The sequence below is a fragment of the Vulpes lagopus genome, chromosome 11 (assembly GCF_018345385.1).
Source record: "Vulpes lagopus strain Blue_001 chromosome 11, ASM1834538v1, whole genome shotgun sequence".
Lineage (NCBI taxonomy): Eukaryota > Metazoa > Chordata > Mammalia > Carnivora > Canidae > Vulpes > Vulpes lagopus.
Genome location: NC_054834.1, coordinates 104101231 through 104119869, shown reverse-complemented (window position 1 = coordinate 104119869; position 18639 = coordinate 104101231). Strand labels below are relative to the sequence as shown.

At 49.3% G+C, this 18639-nt stretch overlaps 1 protein-coding gene across 1 annotated transcript in view; it reads right to left on the bottom strand.

Annotated features, from left to right (window-relative positions):
• ITGA4 (integrin subunit alpha 4) overlaps nucleotides 1-17623 on the bottom strand; it is an 80592-nt gene extending 62969 nt beyond the window's left edge. Inside the window, exons 1-2 of the mRNA XM_041722930.1 lie at nucleotides 17318-17623; nucleotides 15886-16007 (exon numbers count right to left, since the gene is read on the bottom strand). Coding sequence (XP_041578864.1) covers nucleotides 15886-16007; nucleotides 17318-17514 — 319 coding nt within the window. The 5' untranslated portion in view covers nucleotides 17515-17623. The remainder of the gene's footprint in view (nucleotides 1-15885; nucleotides 16008-17317) is intronic.
• Nucleotides 17624-18639: the final 1016 nt, after the last annotated feature.

Sequence of the window (18639 nt, the reverse complement as noted above, 5' to 3'; positions counted from 1 at the left end):
CCTTTTGCTGACCTTATGCCCACCGTCTTCAGTTGCCCTCGACAGTTCTATCCCACCTGAGCTTAATTCCAAAAGTGATTAGATTTGCATCAGCCTGGATAAGGCTGTGGGACTTGGGTTTCTTAATTTTGAACACCAGTCGCTGGTACCACATTATCACACGTTTGTAGTGACCGTTCCCTAAATCATGAGGCACCCTGTCTCCCAGAACCCTGACCTCGAGAGAAAGCTTCTTGGGCAAACTCCTAATTTATGCCTCCCTAAATAAGGCTAACATTTCGAAAGTAAATTTATTTGCAGTAAATGTCCCGGGGCAGGAGAAATTTTGTTTTAAGGAGGACAGAAAGATGTTTGTGAGTACATCTGTTGTCCAAGGTGTTGTTAAGGACAAACAGCAAAACCCTTCAAAGTGGCCTCTATGGAGATTCCGACTCAGTAGGTGCCAGTGAGGCCCAGACCACACCAGGCTATTCTCACGGCTGGGGACACGGTTACAACAGAAACTGGATAAAGTTTTTCTGGCCAGATTTACAGAATAAGGACAACTTCAACCCATGGGTAGTGGCTGCCCAGAGCCCTGAATTAAAAACAAGTTAGTAGAGGCCTGGAAAAAAAAAGAACCCTGGGGTTGATGAGCAACGTCAACCTAGGATTAAAAGGGACTTTGCTGCAGCCCAAACCTTGATAAGATGGTCCAGGTAGAAACCTGAGGCTTCTTTGTCAAAATTAACGAAGAAAAGGAAAAAAGGAAAGGGAGAAGGAGAGCAGAGGGAGGAGGACGCCTGGGGGTGCTGGGCGGGGGGCGGTTGAGGTCTGACACAGAACCGCCACTGTGGTCACAGGACGCCAACATAACTGAAGGAAAGTGAAAGAGTGACGAACTCAAAATTTTAACTTTCACCTTGATGCGATTTTCATTGGACTTTTCACCAAAACTGCCAGTTTTTTTTTTTATTTTTACTGCTGTCAAGATGGATAAATGGTAGACTGCCCACCCGAAGGTGAGACTCCCATTATTTACCACAATAGACACTCTAACAACATATCTTCTTGGAAAATACCAAAGCCTCTCTAGAACTGTCGTCACTCAGTTAACTAAGGCAACTGAGCAAGAAGATGATTAAGGAGGAGAGAGAAAGGGGGTCACAACACCTTGTGATTCAAATGTGGCATATTTAATGGACGCTTTCATCACTATTACGTGATCGATTATACCCAATATTTAGAAACAAATCCACTGTTCCAGAGATGCCAGCCCCAAGATCAAATAAACACAGAGCCGCAAAATACCACCTAAGCTGTTTGAGGAAAATGGCCACAGAGTTTTTATGGGGATTCTTATGGCCTGTTTCTTAACTGAGCTCTTTCGTTTGTACATTTTAAAATGAAAACCAGGGCAACTGGGGTGTTAGGTGGTTTTCTGGGGCCATGGGGGATTTTGCGCTACCTCAGCTCCCCTGGTGACATCCCAGAGCCTTCAGCGCTCACAGCCTCATCCACCAGAGCCACACAACTCCCGTTCCTGCTTCCTCAAGGTCACTTCCCTCAAATATTTTCCTTTCCGTGTCTGTGTCTGCAAGTCCCTCAGACCTCAAGGACTTAAACCAATCACCCTCCCGGCCCCCCCCCCCCCCCCACTCCCAGCTGCTGCTCAGGCCTTGGACCTGAATGGCTGCTTTCCTGGCTCTTCAGCTTGCAGATCATGGGACTCCACCTTCCAAGGGAAGGAACCGATTCCTATAGTAAATCTCCTTTTCTGTCTCTCCATCTACCCAGCACTCACCCACCCACCCTATTGGTTCTGTTTCCCTGGGGGGAGCCTAACACAACTACCTTCATTCATTCCCAACCATCCTCATTCCAAGGGCCAGTCGCTAAGAACCTAACTGTCCCCGGCCAGTAGCCCCTTCTTGCTCATCGTTATCCCACCCTCAGCACACAGCCCAGACAAGTGTGTTGAAAGGGGAGGTCAGCCGGTTAAAAAAAAACAAAAAAAAACAAAACAAAACAAAAGAAAAAAAAAAACAGTTCAAAACGTCCATCGTGGTTGGACTAAAGTCTCTTCTATTTGTGTTTTGTGTCTTAAGAAGCACAGGCAACACAAAAATTCACCAAAACAAGGTCGTGAGGCAATCACTCTTCCACACGAGAACCAAACACTACTTCTAAGAAGTGCACACACACACACACACACACACACCTTTACACGGGTTTCTCCTTCCCACTTCCTGCCGCTGCTCTTGCCATAGAGGCAACACCCGACGGCGACAGAAAGACCTGGGTATTTGGTACTTTCAGCGGTGAATTCCACACAAGAGAAGGTCCCAGAAGAGCCTGGAAGTCAGCACTGCTGTTCTGGGTCTTAATTTCGAGAAATGTTTTGCCCTCTGCCTCCTGAGGCCCTTGCAGAATTTGTGCAGAGAGGTCAGAGGTCAGCCTTGGCCTCAGCAGCAGCCGCCTATACTCAGGGCTGTCTGCAGAGCTTTCCCTTCACCTTGCTTTTGCCTGAGGTCACGCTTCTAGAACGTGGTTCTCAGCCGGGACCGAACATTGGGATCACCTGGGAGGGGGGGGCGGGCGGTGGGGAGTCTGAAACCAGCCCCGACACCTGGTCCCCACTTCAGGAGGCCCAGATTTGACCTGCCTGGAGTCAGACCCAAAGATGAGACTTTTTTGAAAAGCTTCCCCCAGGCAGGTGTCATGTGCCACTGAGCTTGTCGCTCTACAGGGTAAATGGCCTTCTCCCGTGTTGCACCGTATTTGCAAATACTCCACCTTCAAAATACTGTGATACCTTTTTGTCCCCCTTGGTTCCCGCTAGATACTGGAATAGGATAACAGATGTTAAGCAGACTTTCTTCGTGTGGAAATAGAGTATTTCTAACGTGGTCAGAAATGACTAGTATTAGAACTGTCAGGAGAAAGTTAATTCTCATGAATTTCCCTGACAGGACATCATAAATAAACTCGGATTATCTTTATATTTTACCCCAGTGTCATGCCGGAATGATTTACAATCTGGTTTTCAATTCGGCTCATACATTTCCAATCTAAACTCTCAGCAAATCAAATCAGCGTCATAATTGAAAAAGTACTTTACGTGGTTTAACATAAAAGAGGGCAGCAGAAATTAACGTGTGATCCTTTCCCGAGCTGTTTGTACAACCAGAACGACTACTCGGAGCACAGTTGATAGAAGACAGTAAAAATACGGAGCCACATAAGACCATATTCTTTCAAAGTAAGGCCCATTTAAAAAAAAAAAAAAAAGTAAGGCCCATTTTTCATTTTCCTTTTTTTCCCCCATTTGGGAAGGAATGTACAAGATGTATGCTTTTTATTTTGCTTTGCTTTTTTAAAAAAATTTCCATCTATGGACCTTGTGTCAGTGAGTACACGTGTGTAAACGGGCACGAGGGGTTAGCTTTGTCAGATGAATAGAAAGGCCGTCGGCACAAAGGTCATTAGGTTCAGTCTTCTCCATCCCTCATTTTGCTGTTACATCACCAGTTTTAGTGTCATCACTCCGAAGGCCAAAATACGACAGGGACTACGGAAGACTAGATGTCTGCTCTGGAATGTTCCGGCCGCGAGGGCATCTGGACCATCCCGTTGGGCCGCAGCTGTCCCACAGCACTGGCCGGACCTTACATGCAACAGGCAGAGACGAAACACCTGCGTGTGGAGGGAGGGATGCTGAGACACACTTACTACCACCAACATCCCTGCGGAGGACACGCCTCACCAAGGAAACCCTCACCAAACTCTCAGGGATGAAAGCTTCTGGAGAGGTCTCCCTCCTTCACCATTGTCTGTCTCTACTCCTCCAAAATATTACTCCCTTCAGTTTCTAGGGGGTAACAGATGGTCTGAAGGGAAACATTTTTGCAGGTTGGAAGATCTCATCGGAGTGGGAGGATGTAAGACAGAGGATGGGCTGGGCCCCCTGGAGGTGCCTGGTGGGGGGGGGGGTCCTGGAGGACGCGGAGGGCTGGATGTGATCCACGGGGGCAGGGTCTAGCAGAGGAAGCAGGCAAACGTTTCATCGAGGGTGACATTATTATTATTTTAAGGATTAAGCTAAGCACGATTAAGCTGCACATATGGCACGTCACATATCCTCCTCCGTAAAGTATCTGCGGCGCGTCCCTGCCAGGCCTCATCATTCATGTTTAACTCTTTTCATTTTTGCAGCAGCCACAGCAGGGGCCTGTTATCAATCCCATTTTACAGAGGAGAAAATTGAATCTTAAGGAAGCAAAGTGTCTTCCTTGAATCCAGGGGGATGATCCGTGGGGAAAAAAGAAAAAAAGAAAAAAAAAAAAAAAGAAAAAAGTGAGCAAATCAGAAGCTTGTCAGAATCGAAGATCTCTATTCCTTCCCGCTGCTGTCTCGCATGTACAACACAACTCTACGACGACTTCAGGGGCACGAGTTGTTCACTGACGCCGATTTCACTTTCTAAATCTTTTGTTTCACCTTAAAATGTGTCAATCGTCACCAATCCGCCCGCAGACTGTTCTGGAACTGGAGAGAAATGCCCTTTGCTTTGTTCTTACCTTGCCCTGCCCGGTTCCTCGACTTAGATCGGTTCTCTTTTTTTTTTTTTTTTTTTGTTTATTAAGATTTTATTGGTGACAATAGAGCTTAAAACAAATCGACCCAAAATCAAAAGTTACATTAAGCTGGTACAGATGCTCCATTTGGGAAACAGAATAACTGCTGCTATGAAGGTGGAGAACAAAGCGAACAGCACAAAGCAGAGGCAAAGCGTTCTAAGGAACAGAACAGGGCAGGCGGGTGGGCACAGGGTGTGGCCCACGGGGTGTGTCGCACAAGGGGTCATAGCGGAAACCTATCCAAACTCTATGCCTCTATGTGGCCTATCAAAAGAAGGGGGAAACCGAAAGCCCTACAGCAATGGTAATAAATAAGAGGCCTTGCCAGAAGGAAGGTGGCCTGTGTGTTCCCATCTCCCAAGTACAAGCTGGAATCTGGAGGCTTTGATAAGGGCATCAGCCTCACAGGGACGGGGACACTGGGGAAGGGGGTCAGGGTCACCAGGGCCCAGGTAGGCAAGGGATGGTCCCCAAAGAGGTGGTTGCCAGGGAGACTACCTCACCGTGGTGTGCAAGGAGCTGAGGGTGGCTCCCAGCTACAGCTCCTTCTTGAGTCGTGGCCCAGACCCAACCAGACAGAAAATGTTGGCACTTCTTTCTTTTTTTTAAAGATTGTATTTATTTATTCGAGAGAGACAGAGAGAGACAGAGAGAGAGAGAGGCAGAGGGAGAAGCAGGCCCCATGCAGGAGCCCGACGTGGACTCGATCCCTGGACTCCGGGGTCATGACCTGAGCTTAAGGCAGCTGCTCAGCCCCTGAGCCCCCCAGGGACCCCCTATTTTCGCATGTCCACTGAGGAAGGCCCAGGGGGAAAGACCAGACACAAAACTTGCTGACAGCTTGAATGAGACCCTTTGTGGACAGGGGAGCCTGGGACTTCGGGGCGCAATGACCTGTTTGGTCTCTCCGCCCACGTCCCAGGGCTGCAGCTTCCCTGTCAGGTCAGACACCGGGCTGGGGCCCTGAGCCTAACTTTCTAGTAACAGGAACAACACATTCACTCACCTGATCTTTCAAAGACATGACAAAATTTTAAGTTTCCGAAAACCAGTGAGAGAGCCCTTCCTCCACCAGTTACCTTTCTTTTAATAAGCTGAAGTTCTTTTCCATCGAAAGATGAGTCCTATATATTTCAATTTTTCCTAAATAATCTTGAGAGCTGGATGAACCCTGTCCGAGCCTGTGTCCTACAAAGAGCCATTTATGCGGGATATCTCTATTTGTAGAAGCGACAACGGTGAGCAAAAATAATCATGCCAATTCCTTCCTCTGCCCGACGTGAGAACATCAGAAGATCAGTCCTATGGGATCAAATGGGAACCTTGGACTCAGATAGGAAGACTACTGGATCCACCACTGCAGGGTTGTGAGGATCGTAGGAAACCTGCCCTTGCGAATCCAGGACTGCCTGGCACCTAGTAGGTGCTCATTAAACGGGGAGGACGCTGTTCCCCCGGCATCCCTGCCCCGGCCGGGGGTGCCGCGCCAGCACAGGGGCTCAGGCCGTTGTGGGATTTGACCCGCGGCCTCGGGCTCCGGCGGCCAGGTGGCCCCTTCTGGCAGCTTTTCCTGCCAGCCCCTAATGCCCGTCGGATCCTCTGCATTCACTGTAGTCAACTATGTACTTCCCCACGTACCTAATGAAACACGGTGGCGATGCTTCTAAAAGAGAACAGTGCTGCCTGGGACTTCTAGAGCAATGGCAAGAATTTTAGGTCCTGACAAGCAAAATGTCCCATTTAGAGATGACACGGGATGTGGGAGTCCTGAACTTCCGAGACTATTTCCTCCAGCTTGTCTGGAGTCAAGATATCAAAATAAGCGAAAAAAAAAAAAGTCAAATGTCAAAATAAACATCAAGATTAGAAACCGGTCTCAAAGTATTTTCTTTCTGTATAAACATGCAGTTACACGTCACATTCTCAGGCTTCCTAGTCCAGTTCTGATAATGGTTAACAAGCCCAATTTGGGTGAGAAAGAGCCCGTAGAACCATAGGCCTGAAGAAAATCAGCTATTTCAGTCCTCTGTTTCATTTTATTTAACACCCCCCTTTTTTACTTTAAAATCGTATTTTCTTTATTTTACTTTATTGTACTCGGGGAGAGTTCAACACAGACATAGATACCCCCCAGCAGCAGAGCCAAGTTTTAGGGCTGCAATTTTATAAATATGGGTTGATCCTGAGTCATCACTAGACCTCAAAATTCTAGAAAACCAGGTCACTTGTGAGCTTAATTCTAGGTTCAGGTTCTCTTCCAGGGACCTTAATCCCAAACTTCTTCAAATTCCTACGGAAAACCTAAACAAGTCTTTTTACTAACTGCAGTGGAAAAGGGCAGCACAACTGATACCCTGGGTGAGCATAATTTAAAGAGGGGCTGTTGTCTTAACAACAGTAGCTAATATTTGTTACAGGCTTCCTGTGTACCCAAGCACACTTTTAATACCATGTAAGCATAAAAATTCACTCACTTAATTTTCATGACATCCCTCTGGGCAGATATTATTATCATAATCCAAATTTTACAGATGGAGAAGCTGAAACAAGGGAGGGTAAGCATCTTGCCCCAAGTTACAGCTCTAATAAGTGGGGAAGGAAGGATTCAGGTCGACACTGTCGGCCACCGCCCTGTGCTACCTTACAGTGATCGCTATGATGACTTTTCCCAGGGAAGCAGGGAGAGAAGCCAAATATTGGCATTACTAATAAACCTATGCTAATTCTATTTCTGGAACAACCTACTCTCACAACACTGATTTCCAACATTAGAAAATATGGAAAGAAAATTCACTACTTCTGCGGTTTTCAGTTAATCTCTCGGACTTATAGATTCATTTGAAAGACCATCGCTTATAGATGGGTACCATTTTGCATGTCTTTGAAACAAGGACAATACAAAAAATGTAAACTGAAAAAAAAAAACAAAAAAGTCTAGGGAAACCTCTCACGCAACGGTAGGTGGTCAGTGTTGAAGCACTGTGGTTGGTTTGGGAATCTATAGGGCTGGATGGAGGAGGTCAGGAGGATGTGAGGTGTGAAGTATGTGAGAGAAACAGAAGTCAGGAGCTGCATGGCATTGGCCACCGCAGGGAGAGGTGGAGCCACCGGTGCCAGAGGACATGCCTCTGTCCAAAGTGTAAAGGAAGGGAGGCGATGCCAGATGATGATTTGTGGACAAAATAATGATATTCCAAAGAATACTAACACCCTTTCACAAGACAACAAGAATGGTACGGGGTGAGGTAGACCTAGGCAGACTTCCCAAACATACGGTCTACACTGAAGGAATCTTCCACGCAGGGAGTAGTTTTGAAAGGACGTGCCTGTTCCATTTCACACAAATCTTTCCTACAAAAGCGATCTGACAACTAAGTTTACGTGCTTACTATTTCTGAACACATTTTCACAGGATTCCAAATAATTTCTACCAGAAAGATTCCTTGTTTGAAGCTTCTCGGGGGCATCAGAACAAGCACACTGCGCTATTGAACACTTGTAAGTCCGCTTCCCTGTTCTAATGTGATGTTTCCAGCTGCCGTAAAATTAAAAAAAAAAAAAATCCCTGCTCTTAAAGATGGTGAGTTCCAAGCTCCGTATCTCAGGAGTAGGTATTATTGTTTAGGTTGCCTGATGAAAGCAGGCAAAATCGTTGGGAATCCAGGCTCCCAAAGTGATGCTGAGGTGTATAGCAGAGGAGTCACCCCGAATCTGAGGAATGCATCCATCCATTTCACATTTCTTGAACTTTCCCCATATGCTCATCAAAACTCGCCACAACTGGCTCAACTACTCAGGTGTCTGCTTTTCCAGAAAACCTCACTCATCATTTAACAAGTTCTTCTCCCCACCAGGTCTCTATTGTCATGTTTAGTACATAGTCTCATGATTAATGATCCAACGTTTATCTCTTTTGTCACCTAGAGGGAGTGATTTGAGGGCGTTAGCCAGGTCTCCCTCAACTTTCTCTTCCGACTACCTAGCACAAGCAACCAATAAAAATGTGTTTAATTCATGAAGGAAGAACCCACATAAAAGAGTTGTTGACACTTGCTACCAATATTTTCGTACTCCTCACTTCTCCTCAAGCCTCTGCAGTCTGGCTTTGCCATTAAAACTGGTCTTGCTGGGGTTACGCATGAACTATTTCTCTCTACATCCACTGAAACCTCCTAAGTAAAAACTTAAGTTAAAACCTTGCTTGACCTCTTGGCAACTTTTGATACTGCCAACCACTCAGCTCTTCCCCGGATCTCTCATCCTATGACTTGCACAACGCCGCATTGACCGGATTTCCTTGCTACCTCTTTAGCTTCTCTTGAGTAATTTTTTTCAGCCTCCCCTTTTCTTCTCCAGTTGTTCTCAACCATGGATGAATATTGGTATCATCTGGGGACCTTTGGAAACTCTAACGCCCTACTAAGGGTTCTGTCCTCATTCCCTCGTGTGTGTGTTGGTTGGGTGCAGTGGTTTCCACACCACCACCAAGCAATTCTCTGACCCTAACTGGGTGCCCTACAATTCAACTCAGCTCTGACACTATCTGGCAAAAGCGTAACATCTCACAGGTTAACGACTTAGTCCTACAAGACTGACCCACCCCCAATACACACACACACACACACACAAACACGCTTCAGATGCCAATCAAAAGTCCAGGTTGTCACCTCTGCTTGTAACCAACTGGCTCTCAGAAATTCCAACTACCCCATCCCTGGGTTTGATTAATTTGCTAGAGCACCTCACAGAATTCAGAGAGGCATTTTCCTTACTAGATTACTAATTTATTATAAAAGAATATAACTCAGGAGCAACCGGATGGGAGAGATGCACACGGCAAGGCCTGGAGATGGGGTATGGAGCTCTCACTTTCTCTGAGCACCTCACTCTTCCCCAAATCTCTATGTGTTCATCAATGCAGAAGCTCTCCCAACAACCCTGTCCTTTTTATACAGGCTTCTTTACAGAGACATGACTGATTAAATCATTGGCCATTGGTGATTAATTCCACGTCCAGCCCCTCTCTCCATCCTGGAGGTTAGGGGGTGGGAGGGAAAGTCCCAACCCTCTAATCCCATGTTTGCCTCCACTGGCAACCAGCACCCCTCATCCTTATGTGGGGTCCAAAAGCCACCTCACTAACAAAAGGCATCTTTGTAGCCCTCTTCACTTAGAAAATGCCAAGAGTTTTGGGAGCTCTGTGCCAGAAATACGGAAGAAGACCAAACTATATTTCTTACTATAAATCACAATGTCACACCCGCCTAGATCCACTTGGAGAGATTTATTTAGGATGAGCACAGCTATTCTTTTTTTTTTTTTTTAAAGATTTTATTTATTTGAGAGGGAGAGAGAGCATGGTGGGGGGGGCAGAGAGGGAGGGAGAAATATTCCCCCTCTGAGCAGGAAGTTCAATGCAGGCTTGATCCCAGGACTCCGGGTTCATGACCTAGATCCAAGGCAGATGCTTACCCAACTGAACCATCCAGCAGCCCCGAGCACCAGGATTCTGAAAGCCCTACAGGAGAATCTAAGTTGCGGCCAGAGTTGAGCAACACTCTTCTAGCCACTTCTCAAATTGTCGGAATCCTCTGGGATCTCTCCTGGACCCTCTGGTCAGCCTAGAGAGTTTCCAGGCTAAACTCATGAACTCCCACGGCTCTGATTACCATCTCTGTCAACTGCGGTCAACTCCACAAATTGCCACCGAGGACCTCTCGGGCCCACAAGACCCATACACCCAACTGATTACCAGAAACTTATTTCCAGGTCTTCTGTGGACAGCACCACCAGCCATCCATCAGCCCCAGTCAGCACCTTGGGTGACACCTCTGGAACCTTCCTTCCCTTTTCTCTCTCTCAGTTAATAATGACCAAGTCCTGGGGAGTCTGTCTTCCAAGTAACTGTGGAGCATCCGTCTTGCTCCGTTCTTGTTGCCGCTGTCTTAGTACAAGCACTCATCATCACATATAGGCTGAGTTATAACAAAGTCTTACTACGTTGTCTCACTACCTTCAGCCTTGACTCATTTACTCCGGAGCATTCACTAGCCCGCAGCCACAAGTATCCGTCTAAAACAGAAATCTGATCCTCATCCCCAGCTTTAATTACCTATGGGAAATTCATACTCCTTAACAAGAGCTCACACAGCTGGACAAAAGTAATCCCCGCCCAGCTCTCCAATCTACCATCCCCTTCACTCTCCACAGTCCAATTTTATGCATTTTTCTTTCACCTCAAAGATGCCATGCTCGCAAGGACCTCAGGGTCTTCACACATTGCCTACGTGGCACCCTTTCCCGTAAACCTCCTCCTTTAGCCAACTTCTGAAGTTTATTCAGGTCTTCACTTGAACATCAATTCCTCAGGTAGCCATCCCCTTACTTTCCTAATTAGATTAGATCTTCTCACCACACTTTCCTATCATACCCTAAACCTATAGACTGTAACCCCCCTCGGCGCAGGGACCATGTTTCTTTCCTATATCCAAGTTCTGGCCCTCTGGCACCCCTTGGGAAATGAATGAATGAATAGATGACCCACACGTAGGGCGGATTGCCACATCTAGCTCTAGAACTGTTGCCAAGGGGAGATAATTTCAGTCATTAGGAATATTAGTGATCAAGTAAACTCAAGGCAAAAATGAAATGCATTTAAAGAACCTCAGCTCTCACATTAGGTGGGAACCACTCTTTTAGAGATAGAGTTTGGGCAATTGCTGGAGATCAGGAAACTTAATTCTCTTAACATGATAGTTTCTTAATGAAGCGCTCTGTCTTGATTTTCTGCATAATTAGAACCCATGTTCGGGCGGGGGGTGCAATTTTTCAAAATGACCCATCTGTATCAGTCTCAGCTTCATAAGGAACAACTTAAAGAGTACTGCAAATGAACAAGGAAAGTTATCAAGAACATATTGGAAGTTTTGACCGTGTGAGGTTTGCCTTTCAATGTTAAGCTAATAATTCCTGCAAGTCGGGCAGAGGCGAGAATGAGGTAATCATTAGTTTAATGATGCAGTGCTAATTAACCTCTTCCAAATAGGTTATGTAATATAACCCAAGAGGCTGGCTAGGCTGGTAAAATTCTAGAAAGAAATCTGGAGGGGAATAATGATGACCGACTGGTGATGAATCATTATTCTTTCCAGTAAAGAAAAGAGAAGCACAGGCAAGAGCCTTAAAGGTTCTAATAACTATGCAGCACCTGGCCTGGAAAAGAAAAGTGAAAGACCTACTTGCTTATGCACAAACACTGGGAAAGCACCTGTTAACAAGTTAGTGTTTTTTCATGCAGGGAAATTAGATTTCTCTAGAGCAGTGCTGTCCAATAGAAATTATAATACAAGCCACATGGGAAATGGTTAATTTGATAGTAGTCACATTAAAAAAAAAGTAAAAGAAAGAAAACCAGCTTTAAAAATATACTTTATGTAACCTAACACATCCCAGATATTTATCATCTAAATATGTAATCAGCATTAATTTTAAAATATTTATTTTGACACATATTAATATCTAAACAATTAATGATATATATATATATATATATATATATATACATTTTGCACTAAGTCTTTGAAATCCAGCATTTAATTTACATTACAGCAGCTCTCAATGCAAACTAGCTATATTTCATGTGCTCAAGAGCCACATATGGCTACTGGCTACCATGCTGGGCAATGGAACTTTAGACTTCATTACCCTGATAAGTATGAAGGTGTGTGTCTGTGTGTGTGTGTGTGTGTGTGTAGCATGCGTAAAATGCTATTAGTGGTGACTCCAAAGTAAAGAAAGATCTGCAATGTCTTTTGAATAGCCAAGTAAAGACAATCTTTTTAGTATAATTGTATGATCACCTGTGTATTTTAGTATGTTCTAATTCTTGGAATATTGGTAATCCATAGATGGTCTATGATTACATATAGTAATGGAGTCATTATTTGTAATGCCTTAATTTAGCAACCATCTGTGATCCACGTTTCCTTAAAAAAAAAAAAAAAAAAAAAGCCTCAGCAGGGACACAGAAGGCCTGAGTGGAAAAGCAACTGGACATGTGAAATCACCACATCCCCCTCAGACCCAACGTGTTGGTGAACATGTCTGGGCTCAGACCTTCCTGATGGGGAAACCACCTTCCTTTGATTCATAGGGTGGGGGTACCAAAGGAGTGAGAAGAAAGACACTTCTCAGGCAGGGAGGGAGATGGAGGCAGCCTGTTTGCATGCAGGATATAAAGCACCTCTACTCCAGTCAATTCTTCTCACAAAAAAGGGGTATCTTACTCTCAACACCTGACACCCTGAAAGCTCTAGATAAATGGGCATCTGCTGCTCACTTCTGATTATGGCTAGAGTGAATCTGCCACAGTGTATGACAACGCTATCCAGCGATGGTGGCATGCTATGGGAGGGGACTCACGTCCTCTTTTGAAGGGAGGAGTCCATCTGAGTCCAACTTTGATCTGAAATTCTAACTGGGACCTAGAGACCAGTCCACGGGGACAGTACTTAAGTTACTAGGAGATGGGTACCATTTGTAAGAGCTCTTCCAACGTCATCTCCCTGAAAGCAAGTTAAGTCGTTCCAAAGGAAAGAAAACACCCGACTGACCTGGCAGTCACAGCTCAATATTTAGTTACTATCAGATTTTTCCAGTTGGGTCAACAAGAAACTATATTTCATCGTGTTTCATCTCAACGGTTACCTCATACTTTATACATTTACCTTTTTGTTTGGTCTATTAATCGTCCCTATTTCCTAACCTCAACTTGACCATAAAAGGTAACATACAGATATAGTTTTAAGTAGAAAACAGAGATAAAAAAGAAATAAACTAACACTTTTTAAACGTCTGTTATACATCAAGTATCATGCTAAGCATTTTCTGTGCATGAGATAGTGACCCCCATGTGAGACAGGATAACTGAAGCCATCCCCATACTCCACAGAATAGGAATATTGTAAATGTCCTTAATCACATACTTTTTTCTCGAAGCTTTTTCATAGAAAATATTCCATAGTCCACAAACCTGATGATAGTCCTTAAATGTCTTTCATTACCAATTTATTGTTCTTAGTGTTTCCTTTCTAGACTGCATCCCCAATCTCTATTAACCAGAAGCATCAGGCTACTTCTGAGTTTGTTCTGAATGGCAGCACACAATTTCCTTATTGAAGGAAGAGAAGATATGATGTTTTAAAATGACATATGAGAAACAATTTCAGTCAATTCTTCTGCAAATACTCCAAGCCATTACCACAGCTAATGTGTTTCAACCAACTGATGGACCAGAAAACTTGTCTTCCTTTTTGCCTTTTATCTCAGTCAACACCTTTTTTTATTGACCAAAACTTTGAAACTTAAAAATGTCATTTGGCTTATCATTTCTAATTAATTCTCTTGTTCATCAACGAGGTAGATGACAATCGAACTTTCACTTTGCCTTTATTCAGTTACCCATCCAACAAATCTTCACTTAATTCCTGTTTGTGGCACATCAACCGTGTGCATATTTCTCTAAGGATGTTTCTATAGCCAATCCCTAAACTCCACGTACACCCCCCCCGCCAAATTTAGGTTTTCCCTCAATTTTGACAGGAATTGTTATCTCAAATTGCATGTAATATCAGGACATGATCTTTCCAGTTAAACACAGACGTCTAGAAATAGATTCAGTGCCCTTCCAGACAGGAAGTAGGAGCTAAATACCACTAGCTCTAATGCCATGGATCAGGAAACCGTGACAGGACAACAGAAACAAAACTTTTCCCTGATGAGATTTGGTCAAGATCCTCTGGCAGAGCAAGTTTGTCTCCTCCATTCATTCATTCTTCATCCCACAACTCTGTCATACAATGAAAATTATGCTTTGCAGAATTATTCCAAATGGATCGGTCTACGGAAGTTATGTTTTCCAAGTCGGCCTTTTGGGATGGAAGATACTTAGTGAGAGGCTAGTGCTTATTCTACATGCTACAGACACCAGCCAGACTTTTATGGATGCTCTCTGAGTCATGTGCATACCCTATTTGAATTCATTCTAAATGAGGGAAACCAGCTTCCCAGTTGGAGATAAAGCAAAGACAACTAACTATAAAAAGAAAAAGGGGTTAAAGATGCAGTGGCTTATCCCAAAGGCCTATTTATAGCTGAGATAAATATGAAAAAAGGGCCAATTGTAACCTTTTATTCACCACTTACAGATGATGTATCAGCTCAGCAGACAACACATGGGACTCTTCATTTAATTTTTATTTGTGCTGAAGATGCACAAAGGAAAGGGGCTTGGACTTTGGAACCAAGCTGATTGGACTGACTTGCCCCATCTTTGCCTCATTAGCTGAGTAACTTTAGAAAAAGTACTTGCAAACCCTCTGAGTCACACAGTCCTCGTGTAAAGTAGGAACAACGCCAACCATGACCCAGTGGAGCTTTGATGGGGGAGATAAAGCACCGTGTTTAGCAGCGACTAGCCTTGTTTGGAACCAGATAGGTCTAAATTAATATGAGTTCCCCTTTCCTCCCCGCCACGTGTCTGTACAAAACAACTTTGCTTTTGGCCTTGAAATATGAACTTTCTCCCCTCCCCCATCAAAATACATTTTTTTTTTCAACTCCCCGCCTGCCTAAGAAGAGACAGAAATTACTTCAAATAGAGGTAGCGGGAGGGAAAAATTAACCTCGACCCCTTAGTCGCCGCCGTTAATTGTATCAATAAGGGGGATGCCAGTTTTTGCTGGTGCTCTTCTTTTGCATTTCATATTCTAAATAAAACCATAACATTTTCTTTTTTTTTTTTTTTCCCAGCCAGCCCTGAGGCTAGATGGCAGGGTGTGGGATCAATTCCAACTGCTATTCCTGATCCTCGGGCCCCTTCGCCTGTTCTTGGACAAGCCTGAGAGGTCAGAGTTGGACACAAATGCTTCAGTGATGGCTTGGCCGGGGCCTGTGTCCTTGTGCGCGGGGGCCTGAACATGGGTGGTGCGCAGGGGGAGCGGAGAGGCGAAGAGGACCCCTGGGGCCTCTCCTGCTCCGTGGTTTCCCGGTCATGGGCAGAGGAAAAGGGCGGGAAAGCGTGCACGGAGGGACGGACAGACGGGGTCACCTTCGCATTACCCAGGTTCGGTGGCTTGCAGTCAAGAGCGAAAACCATTCCTCTTAAACTAGCCGAGGGCCAGCGCGCTGTTCCAGGACTCGTGCTGCACGAGGGTCCCTTGCTGGCCCCCCCAGCCCCCCGACCCCCCGGGTCCCGGACGCAACTCACCGAGCTGGAGCTGTTCGCAGGTCAGGCCTGGGTTCCCGCCGATCCTGCAGCGGTAAATCGCGCCGGGGTTGACCACCGAGGCGTTGGCCAGCCAGCGGGCCGTGGGCGCCCCCACCACGAGCCTAGGGGACAACCGTGCAAGTGCGCCAGACGTGAGCCGGGTCTCCGGAGCCAGGTCCCCCGCCCCCAGCTCCCAGCTCCAGAGCCCCGCGCCTGGACGACCTCCCACCCCCGCCCCCGGCCCCAGGCGCCCCCTCCACGAGCCTGGGTGACAACCAGGCAAGTGCGCGCAGACGTGAGCCGGGTCTCCCCCAGCTCCCAGCTCCCAGCTCTAGAGCCCCGCGCCTGGGCGCCACCCCCTCGCCACCCCAGGCGCCCCATCCACGAGCCTAGGTGACAACCAGGCAAGTGCGCGCAGACGTGAGCCGGGACCCCCCCCCCAGCTCCCAGCTCCCAGCTCCAGAGCCCCGGGCCAGGACGCCCCCCCTCCAGGTGCCCCCACCACAACCCCAGGGGACAACCGTGCAAGTGCGCGCAGACGTGAGCCAGGTCCCCTCCAGAGCCCCGCGGCTGGACGCCCCCCCCCCCGCCCAGGCGCCCCCACCACGAGCCTAGGGGACAACCGTGCAAGTGCGCGCAGACGTGAGCCAGGTCCCCTCCAGAGCCCCGGGCCTGGGCGCCCCCCCCCCACCACAGGCGCCCCCTCCACGAGCCTAGGGGACAACCGTGCAAGTGCGCTCAGACGTGAGCCGGGTCCCCGAAGCCAGGTCCCCCCCAGCTCCCAGCTCCAGAGCCCCGGGCCTGGGCGCCCCCCTCACCACAGGCGCCCCCTCCACAAGCCTAGGGGACAACCGTGCAAGTGCGCGCAGACATGAGCCAGGCCCCCCGAGCTCCCAGCTCCAGAGCCCCGGGCCTGGGCGCCCCCCCGCCGCCCCAGGCGCCCCCACCACGAGCCTAGGGGACAACCGTGCAAGTGCGCGCAGACATGAGCCAGGTCCCCCGAGCTCCCAGCTCCAGAGCCCCGGGCCTGGGCGCCCCCCCGCCGCCCCAGGCGCCCCCACCACGAGCCTAGGGGACAACCGTGCAAGTGCGCGCAGACGTGAGCCAGGTCCCCTCCAGCTCCCAGCTCCCAGCTCCCAGCTCCAGAGCCCCGCGCCTGGGCGCCCCCCCAACCCCAGGCGCCCCCTCCACGAGCCTAGGGGACAACCGTGCAAGTGCGCGCAGACATGAGCCAGGTCCCCCGAGCTCCCAGCTCCAGAGCCCCGCGCCAGGACGCCCCCCCGCCCCAGGCGCCCCACCCCGAGCCGGGCCAGCCGCTGGCCGTCGCAGCGCTCCCCGCCGGCGCCTCCCGAGGGCGGGGAGTTGGCCGGGGCTCGGCACCCGGGGCGCCCCCGCCCTCGCCGACGCCCCCGGCGCGGTCCCGGCCGCTCACCATCGGTTGGCGCCGTGGCCGTGCAGCACCAGCGAGTAGCCGAACAGGGTGTTGGGGGGGCCCCGGTAGAGCAGCGCGCTCTCGGTGTCCACGTTGTAGGGGCGCCCGCTCGGCACCCGCAGGCACAGCAGCAGCAGCAGCAGCTCGCGGACGGCGCCCCCCCGGGGCCCGGGCCCGCGCCTCGCTCCCCCAGCCATGCGCTCCCGGAGGGGAACATCCAACGGCGAGCGGCCACCGTCGCCAAGTTGCGCGGGACGGGCGGGGGGGCGGGGAGCGCCCCGAGAGCGGCGCGGCGTGTCGGGCGCCGGCGGGCGGGACGGAGGGAGGGAGGGAGGGAGGGAGGGACGCGCGGAGGGGCGGGCGGGGCGGGGTCGGCGTGGGCTCCGCGGGGCCGGGCTGTGCGGCGGGGACCGCGGGCGCTCGGCGGCCCCGGCCCCTGGGTGGGGTCCCGGGCGTGGTGCGGAGGCGCGGGGCCCTGCGCGTGTCGCCGCGCGCGGCTGCAGGGGGCGCTGGGGGACCTCGGCTGCGCGGGGCGCGCGTCCGGGCCGGCGGAGCGCGGGGCGACCCTGGGGCGCAGAGCTGGGCCTGCACCCCTGCGCCTGGCCCGCGCGCACCCGAGCCCAGGCCTCCGCGGCTGCACCGACCCGGGCCCCGGGGCGCGGCGGGGAGCCGTCTGCGTCCTCGGGGGCGCGTGGGGTCCGCTCTGAAGGTGGCGGACGGGGGCGCGCGGGCAACCACGCGACGCGTCCACCGAAGGGCCTTCAGTTAAAAACCAACTTGAGAGCCCCCGAGCCCCGCTTTTGGCGACGAGGACCTTAGGGCTGCTTCCTGCGGGGGCTCCGCACCCTCCCGCCGGCCCCCGCTCCCCGCTTCCCGATGATGCTCCTCCTTCCCAGGCCTCCGCCACCGGATACACCTGCCAAGGGGGGTGGGGGTGGGGTAGACCCAGGCCGAGGTCAAGAGGCAGACACCATCGGAGCCCCTGAGAATGCCCTGGAGCCCCACGGCCCAGCGCACCTGACCTGGGGGCTGATGTCTACCCTGATGCCGTCCTGGTGGGCCTCCGGTTCTGGAGCGACTAGAGACACGGCCGTCGGTGGGTAGCTGAGGCCTGCAGGAGATGCAGGTCCAGTTACTGATCACTACTACGTGAATTAAAAAAAAAAAAAAAGGAAGGAAGGAAGGAAGGAAAGGGTTCATTAAAGCCAGACTGAAATAGCACATCTCAGGTTGTAATGGCACACACACCAGACACACAGTGAACAGAGTTTTTCATCTCTTCTGCATCCTTATTGAGCAATCCTGATGCTAAGCCCACCGGA